This window comes from Heloderma suspectum, chromosome 2 (assembly GCF_057233095.1).
Source record: "Heloderma suspectum isolate Gila_16-S chromosome 2, 16-S_ref, whole genome shotgun sequence".
In the NCBI taxonomy this organism is placed as follows: Eukaryota; Metazoa; Chordata; class Lepidosauria; order Squamata; family Helodermatidae; genus Heloderma; species Heloderma suspectum.
This window is the reverse complement of record NC_139459.1, coordinates 159,162,457-159,177,626: the sequence shown is the minus strand read 5'-3', so window position 1 is coordinate 159,177,626 and position 15,170 is coordinate 159,162,457. Positions and strand designations below refer to the sequence as shown.

General features: G+C 43.9%; 1 protein-coding gene across 4 annotated transcripts in view; it reads left to right on the top strand.

Moving 5' to 3' along the window:
• The window catches only part of CFAP91 (cilia and flagella associated protein 91), a 135,769-nt gene that overhangs the window by 5,824 nt on the left and 114,775 nt on the right, over positions 1 to 15,170 (top strand). For 2 of the 4 annotated variants that reach the window (XM_084835395.1, XM_084835394.1), the window contains exons 2-3: positions 9,013 to 9,089; positions 11,855 to 12,012. In XM_084835395.1, coding sequence (XP_084691521.1) covers positions 9,013 to 9,089; positions 11,855 to 12,012 — 235 coding nt within the window. The remainder of the gene's footprint in view (positions 1 to 9,012; positions 9,090 to 11,854; positions 12,013 to 15,170) is intronic. The other 2 variants (XM_084835398.1, XM_084835396.1) reach the window with 1 other exon arrangement.

Below are 15,170 nucleotides of genomic sequence, written 5' to 3'. Positions count from 1 at the left end.
ATCCCAATTTGCCCTAGCAACAAAACCCCCCAACACATATGGCAGAGTTTAAGCCTTTATTGAACAGCATCAGTGACAGAATGAGGCCTGAAAGTAAAACAGTACATATACAAGGTTGCCAAAAAGTCACCCTAATAGAGTTCCTTTACCACTGATAGTTGCATGTTGCAGACAGCAGGGTAGCAAGTACTGTATTCCTCTTGGCTCAATTGTCATGCTAGACACACTCATCTGTTACAAGACAGTTGTCATAGAGCTTCCAAGGATGCAGGAGTCTGCCTGGAAGAAATAGATCAGCAACCCCATGGAGGAACAGTGAGTGAGTGCTGCTGGTCATGGGGTGGGCCTCTGTTGTGATCTGCATGAAACTGGGTGTGTAGTAGGTCCTGTCCACTGTACCTGTTAGACAGCTGCCTGTAAAGAGCAAAAGGAGACACAGAAAGAGTAATGAGCAATGATTAGTAGCTGGAATGCTTGTCCTCTGGAAACTGGTTGCACAGTAGGTGTTTGTGAGGAGTTGAGAGAAGAGTGAATGGTGCCACTGGAGTGCTCAGCCACTGCTCATGCCTCAACCTCCCAACTACACTCCACCCGAAGTTGGGGGAAGGACAGACTGTAGTGACTGAGACCATACATACCCCTTCCCATGCAGCAATTTGCAGTGGAACTCTGTGTGCAGTGACAGCTTGTTCAGCTCCATGCATCTGGGTTATGCTCCTATAAGACAAAAGTGCTCACGAATGTTTGACCAGTAGTGGCAATAGTTGGGTCTTCACCAACAGAGAGTTGGTGAGCACATCTGAGGGTGAGTGCCTAGTTCTCCCACCTGTTGGGAAATAAGAACTATTTTTAGTAATGTGCTTTAGGCAAGATACAGTTTTCACATATGGGGGAAGGGGTGGGGGAGAGACATCTGCAGCAGTTATACCTTGTTGAATTTCCCTTGCTTACCTGTGTGGGCCGCTCTCTCCTTGCCTCCCCAGTTGTGGGAGTGGAGTGGGATGTGGTGTTGGGTGTTGTGTCCTGAGGCAGGGAACCTGTAAGCCATACAGTGTAACTGTGGCATTCCTGCTTATCACCAGTGAGAATTTCCCTTCTCTAAGGCCTGCCTCACCCCCAGCACAAACCACCTTCTCTCACACACACTGGGTTTCACTGCCTCCAGGACCTTTAAGGCATAGGTCCAACCCTTTACTCAGTCCTCTATCTGCAAGGACACACAGAGTTTACTTACAACCTTGTACTGTTCCCTTTATACCCTCCCCTTATGTAGCCAAGAGCAGAAGGCCTAGAATTTATAAACAAAGAAAGCTTTATTGATTACAGTAATAAGTTGTTGAATAATGAATAGGAAACTGTTAATGGCTTTATCAATATGTTTTCTCATAAACCGTTCTCTAGATCACACTCTCAAACAATCACTTCACAAATCCCCACAGACCTTTCTCTTTCTCTGTTCTTAATCCTAACCCTATCAAATAATATCCCTGTCTCTGTGCTATCTCTGATCATATTCCTCACTATCTCTGACTCTCTCAACACACAGTTTTATATAGCACACACACACTTCACTCACTCAGCCAATCAGCTCACGTATGCAAAGCCACCATTTTTCCTGCCAGTTGTATCTCTCTCACCATAGACATAGTCACCATAAATACAGAGATATAACAGGAACACATAATCATAACCATAGATTCATAACAGGAACACATTACAATACTTACAGATTATACATATAGAGATGTGTAATGTCACACTCCCCACCCCACCCTGGCTGCATACTCACACACCTTTAACAAAAGCAGAACCCTGATCTTGTGCCCAAGGTCAGATTGCAGCATCCATGGGGAAATGCAGTCCTTGCTTCCTCTCAGGTCATAGACACCTCTGGAGCTCCACTTTGTGACCACATGTCCACCACCAAAATGTCCTTTTCTGGAATCTGTGCAATGTTCAACTGGCACTTTCCCTGTTTCCAAGTATCTCTCTGGAGCACGATGCTGGTGCTCTTTTTGGATTGAAGCCAGGTCTACACACAGTGATCCATTTACAGGATGAATCCTTCTCTCCAGGCACATGCATGCAGCTGGTCCACTGCCCATGCAAATGCCATGCTTTCTGTCCCCACTGATAGGTAGTCCTCCTCTCGCCAGGATAACTTTTGGTTGAAATTTAGGTCAGGATGCTTCACCCCTCCTGTCTACTTCTGCCACATCACTCCAAGACTTGAATCTGCCTCCTCAGTAGTAACTAGGCAGGGCCACTAGAGATCAGGTGTGGTCACCACTGGCTTCCTATTGAAGTACAGCTGTGTTCCAAGCCTTTGGAAATAGAGTTGATAATGTTGATCTATACTTATGATCAAGTGACATTCTGCCTAATTTGATAGTTTCTATCTTATGCTGGACCTCCCATTGCTTTAATCCCATTCTTTTCCCTCAAAATCTCTTAAATATGCTAGGTCTGTGATTTTTACCTCTATCCCCACTTCACTAGAGACTGTCCTCTCATGTTGTATCAACATCACTTTCAATTCTTCCACACTTTTCTCCTCATAAGAAAAGTTAACACTTCCCATATCTATGGCCATCCCTGGGTCTTCTTGTCTGATGAGGAGCAGGCTTTACCTGACAAAGAACCAGAGGAGAAAATCCAGGAGTTGCCCTGCCAGACTGACTCTAAAGAACCAAGGTCCTCTCATGTTTCACCAGAAGTCTCAGAGTGAGAACAGGAGGAGGGTCGTCTAATAAGCCCCAGGGAGAGACATCATTTGAAAAGCCTCACTCAGCGTGTTCTCCCGGTCAGAGGCAGCTCCCAGCTGTAAGCAAAGTCCTTGATCAGTTGCACCTGGGTGCTGGGTGGGATCAGGAATGTACAGGCTTGATAAACCTTCCAGTACTTCTGCTTCCACACTAAAAACGAGAATGTTCTGGCTAAAGTCTTTGTCTGCTGGACTCCTTGCTTTGGACTGAACTCCAGATTTACAACCTGGACTGTTGATAGCTGTTGTTTACTGCCTGCTCCCGGCTGCTTCTGATCCTAGTATCATCTTCGCTTTTGACCTTGGCTCATTTTTCTTAACAACACTTTTGGCTTTTCCTGGGTTTTGGCATTCCAGTCTCCACAACAGTGATCTTGTTTTTTCCCAGCTGGCTGGGAGACAGTGCTGCCTAGCTACAGGTCCCAGGGGAGTTTTTGGGCGGGACAGAATCTCCACAAGAGCCTCTTTCTTCATACTAATAAATTCTGCCATTTTTCTTCACATTTTCTCTTATACTTCATATTCAACAACTTTTTCTCTTATTTCAAATCAACAGGCTTTCCTCTTGTATCCCACCTGTACTACCACCTGTGGTGTTCCTGCCTATCACCAGTGAGAATTCCCCTTTTCCAAAGCTTTTCTCACCCCAAGCAGGAACCACCTTGGCTCTCTTTGCACCTGAATTTTTTAGCAGGATTGTTCTTCTATCATCTCTGGTCTCTATGGAAGCTTTAGATGCTATCTCACAACTTTCCTTCCCTCTTCCTGTGTTATCTGAGAATGGGGAAAACCTGGCATTTTCTGTGCTTGTGATTCATAGAATTATAGAATCATAGAATAGTATGGTTGGAAGGGGCCTACGAGACCATTGAGTCCAACCCCCTGCTCAATGCAGGAATCCAAATCAGACCATCCCTGACAGATGGCTGTCCAGCCTCCTCTTGAATGCCTCCAGTGTGGGAGAGCCCACCACCTCCCTAGGTCATTGGTTCCATTGTCATATTGCTCTAACAGTCAGGAGGTTTTTCTTGATGTTCAGCCGGAATCTGGCTTCCTGTAACTTGAGCCCATTATTCAGTGTCCTGCATTCTGGGATGATCGAGAAGAGATGCTGGCCTTCCTCTCTGTGACAACCTTTCAAGTCCTTGAAGAGTGCTATCATATCTCCCCTCAGTCTTCTCTTCTCCAGGCTAAACATGCCCAGTTCTTTCAGTCTCTCTTCATAGGGCTTTGTTTCCAGTCCCCTGATCATCTTTGTTGCCCTCCTCTGAACCCTCTCCAGTTTGTCTGCATCCTTCTTAAAGTGTGGTGCCCAGAACTGGACACAGTACTCCAGATGAGGCCTAACCAGTGCTGAGTAGAGGGGAACTAGTACTTCTCAGGGTTTGGAAGCTATGCTTTTATTAATGCAGCCCAAAAGAGCATTTGCCTTTTTTGCAGCCCCATCACATTGTTGGCTCATATTCAGCTTGTGGTCTGCAACAATTCCAAGATCCTTCTCATTTGTAGTGTTGTTGAGCCATGTATCCCCCGTCTTGTAACTGCGCAGTTGGTTTCTTTTTCCTAGGCACAGAACTTGGCATTTATCCCTATTAAATGTCATTTTGTTTTCTGCCCAGTGCTCCAGTCTATCAAGATCACTTTGAATTTTGTTTCTGTCTTCCAAGGTATTAGCTATCCCACCCAATTTTGTGTCATTTGCAGATTTGATCAGCATTCCCTGCACCTCCTCCTCCAAGTCATTGATAAAAATGTTGAAGAGCACTGGGCCCAGGACTGAGCCCTGCGGAACCCTGCTTGTTACCTCTCCCCAGTTTGAGAAGATCCCATTGATAAGCACTCTTTGAGTCCGATTCTGTAGCCAACTGTGGATCCAGAGACTGGGATCCAGAGTTGTTTTATCTAGCCCACTTTGAGCTGGTTTGCTCCTCAGGATATCATGGGGCACTTTGTTGAAAGCTTTGCTGAAGTCGAGGTATATTATGTCCACAGCATTTCCACAATCCACAAGGGATGTTACCTGATCAAAAAATGAGATCAGATTCATCTGGTAGGACTTGTTCTTGACAAATCCATGTTGGCTTTGAGTAATCACTGCATTGTTTTCAAGGTGCTTACAAACTGATTGCTTTATAATCTGCTCCAGAATTTTCCCAGGGATTGATGTCAGACTGACTGGTCTGATTGAAATCATCATTTCTTCTGTGCAGTTCTTCCCTTTAGCATTTTGTCCTGCTTTGGTGTGCTAGGGGGTGTTGCTGGATGGTGTTGAATAACATTGTCATGACAACAAATTGGTGGGAAGGGGGGGGGCAGGTCACTGACAGCTTCCAGTAACCCTTTCTGTCTCTCTCCCATTCCACTATGGGCTCTGAGATCCCCAATGCTTACTTCTGAGTAAATCCATTGGCTGTAAGGCTTTCCTTTCCTTGGAGTAAGTGCCATTAAAATCTGTGTGGCTTGCTTCAGAGTAGGCATGCATAGGAGTGCATTGTAAATCTACTTAGAGTAGCAGTCTTAAGGTCTCCCATTCCCTTCTATGCATTTACTTTGAACCTCCCCGTCCTATTGACTTCACTGACTGCTTCTTCTCCCTTTTGCTCAGTTTGATGGCCTGTTTTCCTCCCAGGGTGGATGGAGGAGTCTCCCTTTTTAGCCATGCAGGAGAAAGGCTTGATAGTTAGGATTTCAATGGGTATTAAGTGCCTTTTCTCCTCCCCTGAATAAATTCATCATGCAGAGCTTGGAATTGTCATTTTTAATAGTTTCCTTTTTGGGTGTGGAGTTGTTTTAGATAAGTTAGTAATGCTGAGGTGGTTTTCCATAGTACTCTCTCCCCCCTAGCCAGCCACTATCTCTTCTCCTAGCCCACCTTGCAGAGTCATTGGGAAGCCAGAAGAAGGCGGAAGAGCAACAACAGTATGTGTGCAGGGGGGGGGGGGGGAGAGCAAGCCAGGTCTAATGAAGAAGGTGTTCCACATGAAGTGGTCGCTTGGGGGGGGGGCAGGGGCTACTAGGGATGGCTTGGTGCATTGACTGTATACAAGTTCATTTGTGGAGTTCTGACTTCTGTAGTTGGGAACCTGGAAATCGGTATACCCTTCAAACTCAGCAGTGCAAGCAATATACTGCATTTAATTCCATCATATACTGACATATTTAGCAGAGAAGGACTAGCAGCGCCAGCAACCTCAGGGTAAGCCACTGAGAAGGCTCTCTCTCCCTTGGAGGAAGAAGGGGACAAGCTCCCATAGCCTGCTATCCAGATCACTAGAAGGGCTTACGACTTCCCTCCTGCTGTGGATGAGTGGAGGGATGGGGAGGAGCCATCAATCATGAAGGAACCAATGATCATGGGAGGGGGTATGGAGCCAACAGCCCCCTTCTGTCCTGATTGTTCTGTGCAGCTCAGCCCAGCCATGAAAAGATATAATGCGGAGGGACACGCTATGAGAGATGCCTGTATACAGAGGCAGTGTAAATCCCAGGAAAAATCTGGAATCAAAAGGACTGGTTTGTAGTAGAATAAAATGCTAGGTATGAAGAGAGCCCTTCTCTCACACACACTGGATTTTGCTACTGGGTTTTAAGGCCCCACACAGCCAATCAGCTCACATATGCAAATCCCCTATTCTTCCTGCCAATCATCTCTCTCACCATAAAACACAGAGATATAGTAAGAATACATAATCATAACCATAGACTTATAACAGGAACACATTACTATACTTACACGTACCATTGCAGTAATGGTTCTAGAAAGAGAAGTGCTCAAGTTCTTCTGTGTGTGCAGCTGCCAGGGTGTTCATGCAAACTGCGCCTTTTTCTGCAAAATGTTCTTCATGTTTCCCGTCACCAGAGTTCATCCTTGTGTACTCTAACCGTGCATGACATGGGGCCAGAATAATTTAGCTCCATGTTGTGTTACTTGAGTTATGACCTCCTTGTTGTGGGTTTATATATGGGGTATTGTGATTGCTTGTAGAGTTCTGTCATACCTATATTCCAGCTGGTGATATGGGTCTGCCATAACTATAGTCCAATGTGGTCACATGGGTGGGGGTGCTGTTGTTGGGTTTTTTTTAGTATTTTCTCTCTTTCCATTGAATTCAGTGGGAGAGATTTTCTTTCCACCAGCTCTGTCATGGCATAAAATTCTACCACTGGTATATTTAGGGTCTGAAAGCATATAGGTTTTGGTGTAAGTTTGCTCCTCCCTGTGCCCTTCCCCTCACATCTCCACCCTGTTCTGGCCGCTCCACTGCTGGAAAAGATGCACTGTTGTTGTTGTTTGTGATGTTTATATACCACTAAGCAGTTTACATATAAATTGTACCAGTGTTGCACCAGCATATCCAAGCTGTTGTACCTGTGTGCGATGTATACGTGGTGGTGGTGTATCTCCTATTCCACTGGCATAGCAGGGCTTCCTTCATATCCTGTGGCCCCTCAGCCAATGTAACTTGAGTGTAGATTGTGCCCTAAAACAGGCATTCTGTCCTTTGTGAATATGAATGGGGAATATCTCTTCCTAAATGATGCCTGCTAGAATGCATTTGTGCATAATTTTTTAAAAAAGAAAAGAAACTATACTTTTTTCTTTACAACTATTGTTTTCTCATATGCAAAAATCTGTGAATTGACTAACAGTGCAATCCTGTGCATATTTATTCAGAAAGTAAGCCCTACTGTGTCCAATGGAGCATGCGCTATAGCAAGTGTGTTTAGAATTGCAGTTTAACATTCTTACAATTAATGAATTAAGATTTATTTAATGAGGTGCTCAATGTAACAGTTACAGCCCTTTCACAATAGCTCATTTTTCAAGTATTGCACAATAATTGTGATACCTGTTGTACCTGTCACATGGGAAAATACTAGTCTGAGATAAATTTGAAATGATATAATCTCTAAATCTCTAAGGGTAGTAAGGCAAAGTTTCCTTTGCAAGCATAATTTGAGTTGGTAATTTTTACCTGTTTTATGAAAATGTATACAAAGGTATTTCCAACATAATAACAGACTTTGTGATGCGCATGCTTTATTCTGTGTTTGGTTTTGCTGAATGTCACTATAGAAGCTGGTCCAATACAAAGGAACAACTTGATAGCTGAGTATGATACTCTGGCAGTGCAACAGTGGCATGGAACTGCCTGTGGGGATTTTGTCTTCCTTCCATTTGTGGGCTTAAAGAGCCCTTTAAATACTGAACAGAGAGCCAGTGTAGTGTAGTGGTGAGAGTGACGGACTGGGAGCCGGGAGATCCGGGTTCTAGTCCCCACTTGGCCATGGAAGCTCACTGGGTGACTTTGGGCCAGTCACAGACTCTCAGCCCAACCTACCTCACAGGGTTGTTGTTGTGAGGATACAACGGTGAGGAGGAGGATAATGTAAGCCGCCTTGAGTTCCTTGCGAGAGGGAGAAAGGCGGGGTATAAATGCAATAAATAAATAAATAAATAAATAAACAGCATGCTGCTGATTTACAATTTTCTTTGCTTGGTTTAGGATGCAATCCAATGGGTTGGCGGAGTGGAGGAGCTTGGGCGGGGGGAGCATGGAGGGGATCTTCGGTGGTGTAGAGGCAGTGTGTTGTGGTGGTTAAAGTGTTGGACTGGGAGTCGGGAGATCTGGGTTCTAGGCCCCACTTGGCCATGGAAGCTCACTGGGTGACTCCGGGCCAGTCACAGGCTCTCATCCCAACCTACCTCACAGAGTTGTTGTGAGGATAAAATGGAGGAGGAGGAGGATTATGTAGGTCGCCTTGAATTCCTTAAGGAGGAAAAAAGGAGGGATATAAATGTAATAAAATAAATAAATAAATATTCTCCATGCTCTGGCTGACCTGCATTAGCAGCTAGACGGCTGATTTTGGCTGTCCAGCTGGAGCGGGCCTGAGCTGGGGAGGGGAAGCTGGATGGTGCATAGGAAGCATAACGATGCTTCCGCCCTCCCCACCCCACCCCCAGGAAAACCCCCTTTTGCTCCACTCCACACTGCTCTTATGAGCACAGAGCTGGGGACAAACCGCGCCTCTTATGAGGCAGCAGGGGTGGGGCAGGGAGGCAGTTTTCTGGGAACTGACCTTGGGGGGCTGGCTCCAAGGTTGGTTCCTGAAAACCGAATAATCCTATGGCCGCTGTTTAGTGGCCATAGGATTGCACTCTTAATTTCTATCTACAGGGTTATATAGCCTATTGATCCCTTCCAAAATTTATGAATGTTTCCATTTGTTTGTATGTACTTTAGATCCATTATATATGCTATCAAGTGAGAGAGACCATGCCCAGGCAACTATGCAAGCTCATCTAATGCATGATGAAATGGTAGGTGATTATAGTCTGATTCTTATAGAACCTTTCTTTCACATTCTTGTAAAAAATACATTTGATGTGACTGGGAACTAAAGAAATTGATTTCAAAGATAGGACATCATTTGTACATAATGCCAGCATCAGTGCCAATGCTGATGCCTGTCATTCTGCTAGCCCATTGATTTATAATCAGCGTCGACATAAGAGAATTGTGTACAGCAGTAGTTGCCAGCTTGTTTAGCACTGAGGGACACACCAAAAATACACCAGCCTTTATGCAAAATTGTTACATAAAAATAATGGCATAATTCCATGCAAGGTAAATACAAATAGTAACTGTCTGCCCATGGCTACTTTGACACATTTCTTTTGTGATACTTTCAGAATTTATAGTGTAAGACTAAAACTGGCATTTGTTAGGCTCCTCTAAACTACCTCATTGGTAAGGCTTCAGTTTACATGTTAAAGCAGTGATGCAGAACCTCTTTCAGACCAAGGGCTGAATTCCATTTCAGAGAAGATCTCCAAGGCTGTGTCCCAGGGGTGGGTGGTGCTGAAGACAAAAGGGGGCAGAGCCAAAGGCAAAAGGGGTGGGGACAAAAATACCAAAAACACCAGCTTATTTTAGCTTAAAGCTCTTACTGAAAGTAACTAAGTCTTAGGAGAGGCCTTTCTTTAGGTGAAAGAACTTATGGATGTTATTTTAGAGCTGCTGTATATAATCTTTAAGAACTCCTAGAGAACAGGTGAGGTGGTTTAAGAGGGGCAAATGCTGTCCCCATCTTCAAGAAAAGGAAAACGTAGATCCAGGAAACTACAGACCAGTCAGCCTACCAGGCAAAAGGACCTAGGTGGCTTAGTGGATCACAAGCTGATTATGAGCCAGTAGTGTGATGCAGCAGCTGAGAAGGCTAATGCAATCTTGGGCTGCATTAACAGAAGCATAGTGTTCAGATCACAGGAAGTAATATTTCTGCTCAATTATGATGAATGTAGAATGCCACATTCTGATTATAGTACTGTGTCCCATTCTGGGCACCCCATTTTAAGAAGGACATTGACAAGTTGGAGTGCATCCTGAGAAGAGCAGCCAGGATAGTGAGGGGTCTGGAAACCAAGTCCTATGAAGAATGGTTGGAAGAGCTGGGTATGCTTAGTCTGGAGAAGAGAAGATTGAGGGGAGACATGATAGCAGTCTTCACATATCTGAAAGGCTGTCGTGTAGACTTGTTCTCTGTTGGTCTGGAGGGACAGTCTAGAACCAATGGGTGGAAATTGCAGGGAAGCAGATTTTGACTAAATATTAGGAGGAACATCCTAAGAGTGACAGCTGTTCAGCAGTGAACTGATTGTCTTAGGACGTGGTGGATTCTCCTTCACTGGAAGTATTTAAGCAGAGGCTGGATGGCCATCTGTCAGGGATGCTGTAGCTGCATCCTGCAGTGCAGAGCCTGCACTGAATAAGGGGTTGGACTAGATGAACTCCAAGGTACCTTCCAAATATTTTATTGTATGAATCTGTCTTTTAGAATTGGGGATAAACAAAAGCCAGGAAACCACCAAATGATTGGTGGTTAGGGGAAATGGGATGGAGCCAGGGGAAGGGGCATGGTCATTTGGGGAACCCCAGACGGCTTAATTGGGACTGCAGGCAGGGTGGATTTGGCCCCTGGGCCTGAGGTTCTGCGTCCCTGATATAAAGTCTTGGCAGTGAATGTGTTTACCTATTTACTATACAAGGAAAGAATTCTGTTTTCAGAACTATCAAAGAAAGAATTCTGTTTTCAGAATCAGTTGCTTGTATCCTGGAATGTGTGATAAATGCTTTCTTATCAGCTGAGCTTTATAGTTGTTTGAATGGTCTAGGTCTGTGCCTCCCTGTTGTATTGGCCCCAGGAGCATAGCCAAGTCATTTGTAGTGTTAGAGGGGCCTAGAGATCCACAATGTTTGCTTAAGTTCATTATTGGTGCAATTACCTTGTTAGTAAGCCTCTGTGCATATGAAGATGATTCAAAGGGCCGATAAAAGCCTTCTCAGCACATTCCTTACTAATGAGTAGAAAGCCTTATGAGGCTGTGCCTGAGAAGTGAAGCTATGTGTTTATGGTGAGCTGCAGGTGGCTGTGCTTGAGAACCAAACACTTCTAGCCTATGCTGGGAATGGACGCTAGGGGGCGCTTGCTAGTGTTGTGCTGCCTCATTGCTGACATGCATTGTATAAGACCCATTTGACCCAATGGCTTGTGGTTCAGAGAAGCTGTCTGATCCAACCATTGGGTATGCCTGTGTGCTGTAAGTTACCCAATAAAGTACTCCTTGTAAGTAGTAAACCTTTGAGTCTGATGTATCACTATCTTGGCACCTCTAAATTACAAGTTCAGAGCCTACGGCCAGGGTGACACACCTGTGCACAGAGAAAGGAGCTCTGATGATGTCAGGGGGTGGGGCTTTGGACTTTGGGACATCATCTAGCCCCTGGGAGGTGTTCCAGGAGGAAATCTGACCCATGGGGCTGGAACAGTTGTCCACCCCTAATAGTGTCGAAGAGCAACCATGTTTCAATCAAATACTAAAAAAAAGAAAAAAAATTCCAGGTCTTGGAATGTTCTTCATATGTATAAACTGAAAACTCAGGATTATCCAAAGGTTTGGCTTCTTACCCCAGATATCTCCTGATGTTATATATTCACACAAATCCTAGGTCTGGCTATCATGTTTTTCTCCATATATTCATGTACAATACTTTGCCTTTCCTATCTTTTTTCCATATAAAAAAGAGGAAAATGCCAGAATTTAAAGCCATGTTTAGTAACCTGATTCACTATCCACCGTACTCTGTGCAACTAGAAGAAAAAAATCCAGTTCCTCCATTCATTGACCGAAGCTGGAGAGGAAAGGCACAGCGGCGTCTTGAAGCTTTTCAGAAACTTGCTATGTAAGAGTCCTTTTGTTTGGTATGTTTAAAAAAAATCCACAGTACATTGTTTATGATTACTCTGATGTCAGTTGCCCTAGAAAATTATTCAAGATAGTATAATGTGGCTCACTAACAACATAGTATAGTATCAAAAGGTTGTGTGATAAATCCTCCCTTATGTTGCGTAAGGGCGTATGTGCATTTCCATTTTTTGTGTCCTGAAGTAACATGGTTCCATGGACCTTATGCCCAATTTGAACAAATTTACCTTCTCTAGCATTTTTATGAGAGCTGTATTGGAGTTACTCCATTGTCAGAGTTTTAACGCAAGCACTTGCAAAAAGCCAATACAATGCCAGAAGTTATTTCATGGCTTATGGTACTGCAGGATGAATTCAGTGGGCCCCAGCTCCTGGCGTCTGTATTCTAATTCCAGCTTAAATATGGCTGCAGAAATACACTTTTGTTTTGTTTTTTGTCATGGCTCACCCACTTTGGTGCTGATAAAGACCAGACCAGTGATCTCCTGGACGTGAGCGCAAAGTTTTAAGTGCAGCAAGGCTCTTCAGATGATAGTAGGCCAAGCATACAACCAATTGTGTAGTTCTAAAGCCAAGGCCATATTACATTATACTTTTCCTACATGAAGATAATGGTGCAGCGCCCATGTTTTCCCCACTACAGCTTCTCAGATCAGCCAGTCCTTGTTAAGATTTCATATGTATGTATTTATTTTTTAAAAACTGCACCCTGCCTTATCTGGTCAGGCAACACAAGGCAGCTAACAATTAATACTTAAAGTAATCATACAGCAAATCAAAATACAACTAAATGCAACAGAAGCAATAAAAGCTACAAGAGCTTAAAGTAGTAAGCAAGAGTCCAGATGGTCAGACAAAGACAGAACCAGAAACCAGCAGCACAACCAGCATCAATGTATCCTGAAGACCTTTGTGAACAGCCAGGCTTTAATCTAGTGCCTGAAACCACAGGGTGTGCGCCTGATGGACTGCCCTAGAGAAGACATTCCATAATGTTATTTATAATCTGTTATTAATTAAAAGTATTTCAAACCTGCATTTCATCCTAAGATACCAGGCTGGTAATTAAAAAATGTAAGAATCAAAATATGACAAGTATAATACAGTAAAAACATAAAACACTACAACAAAAACAGATCAGAGGCATAAAAAATAGAGCAGCGTAAGCTCAAAACAACATCACGCTTTAAAATGACGGAGCAACTGATAACAACATTGGTGCCTTTCAAGCTTCAATAAGGAGGGCATTCTACAGACAGGTCATCACCACAGAGAAGGCCCTCTGCCTAGTTCCTACACAACGAACTTCCTCTGGTAAAGGAACCTGGAGAAGAGCCTCCTTTGAAGATCTTAAGACATGAGCAGGTTGGTGTGGGGGAGACACTCCTTCAGGTATTTGACTCCCAAGCCATTTTGTGTTTTAAAGGTAAGCACCAGCACTCTGAATTGGACTCAGAAGCAAATAGGAGTAGTATGCTTCCATCTGGCTGTACCATTTAAACTGGAGTAGTATGCTTCCATCCAGCTGTACCAGTTAAAATTCTGGCAGCTGCATTCTGCACTATTTGAAGATTCCAAGTCATCTTCAAGGGCAGTGCTACATACAACGATGCAGTTAGGAAGTTATCAGAGCATGTATCAGCATAGCCAGATTATCCCAGGCCAGGAATATTAAATGAGTAATGAAGGGGGATAAGGAGATTACAGAGAAGCTGAATGAATTATTTCCATCTGTGTTTAGTGCAGAAGATATAGGGCAGAGACTTATGCCTGAACTGATATTTTCAGGAAGTGTCTGAGGAATTGAGGCAAATAGTGGTGATGTGGGATGAAGTTATAGACTTTATCGACAAATTGAAAACAAATCACTGGGTGCAGATGGTACCTATCTTACCATTCCTTAAGAACTCAAATGTGAAATTGCTGATTTTCTAGCAAAAGTATGTAACCTGTTCCTAAGATTAGCTTCTGTACCAAAGAACTGGAAAGTGGCCAATGTAATGCCAAATTTTAAAAAGGGATTCTTGAACCTCTAAAAGTAGTGTCAGATCAAGCCGACACACCTGATCTTTTAGACAAGTGCTTCTGTCTTGTCTTGATTAAGTTTCTGCCACAGCTGATAAGCAAAGGCTTAGGGTTTCTACTGCCTTCCTAGGATCTGATGTAAATGAATATATGAGAGAGAGAGATGAGTTTTATCAGCATACCCAAACCTCCAGACTGTTTTTCCCAGGGGATTCATGTAAATGTTAAAAAGTATTGGGGACAAGATGGAACTCTGTGAGACCCTATTAGGCCTGGGCAGTATCTCCCAGCACCACCTTCTGGGACCAGCCCTCTAGGAACAAGCAGAGCCACTCAAAAGGTGCCTCCCACACCCATCCCCATAAGACAACCCTGAAGGATGCCATGGTCAATGGTATCAAACACCGCTGAGAAGTCCAGGAGAACCAACAGGTTCACATTTCATCCACCAGGGTGACCAGGGCAGTTTCTGTCCCTAAACCAGGTCAGAAATCTGACTGGAAGGAATCTAGCTAATCACTATCATCTGGGGAAACTTGGAACAACTCTGCTTCCAGATTACTAGACAAATGTCCAATTTATGATCAGCTCATTGTATTCTAGCAGGAGGTTCTAGTTTCCTGCCACTCTGTACCCCCCATGATCTGACCGGGCTAAAATAAGGGATGTGCAAGCATTATCTATTTTTGGTGCTGGTTTGCCCAGGAGGGTGACCAGCATTTTACCTTGAACCTATCCCATATTAAGGGTCTATTTCAGAGATATAGTATTGATGGCTATCAACTTCTATTGCTCAAAAACATAGTCTAGCATCCAAACTAAGTTTTGAAAGAACACCCATCAATACTAGACTGTAGTTGAATGATCAAAAACCAAGTAGGACAACTGCTACTGCAGTACCAGCTCCTTAGCAATGGAGTCAAGGGAGCTCCCTGGACTGCACTTGTGCAGGAGCTAAAAGGGCATGCACAAATTTATGGAGAAATATAATCTGTGGGACTGACCAGCTGATGAAGCATGAAAGATAAGACTACTTGAGGAGAACCTCTCTGATGGGCCCTGCCAGAACAAGCATCAGCACACAAGATCCCTAGCTGGCAAAGGCTCCAG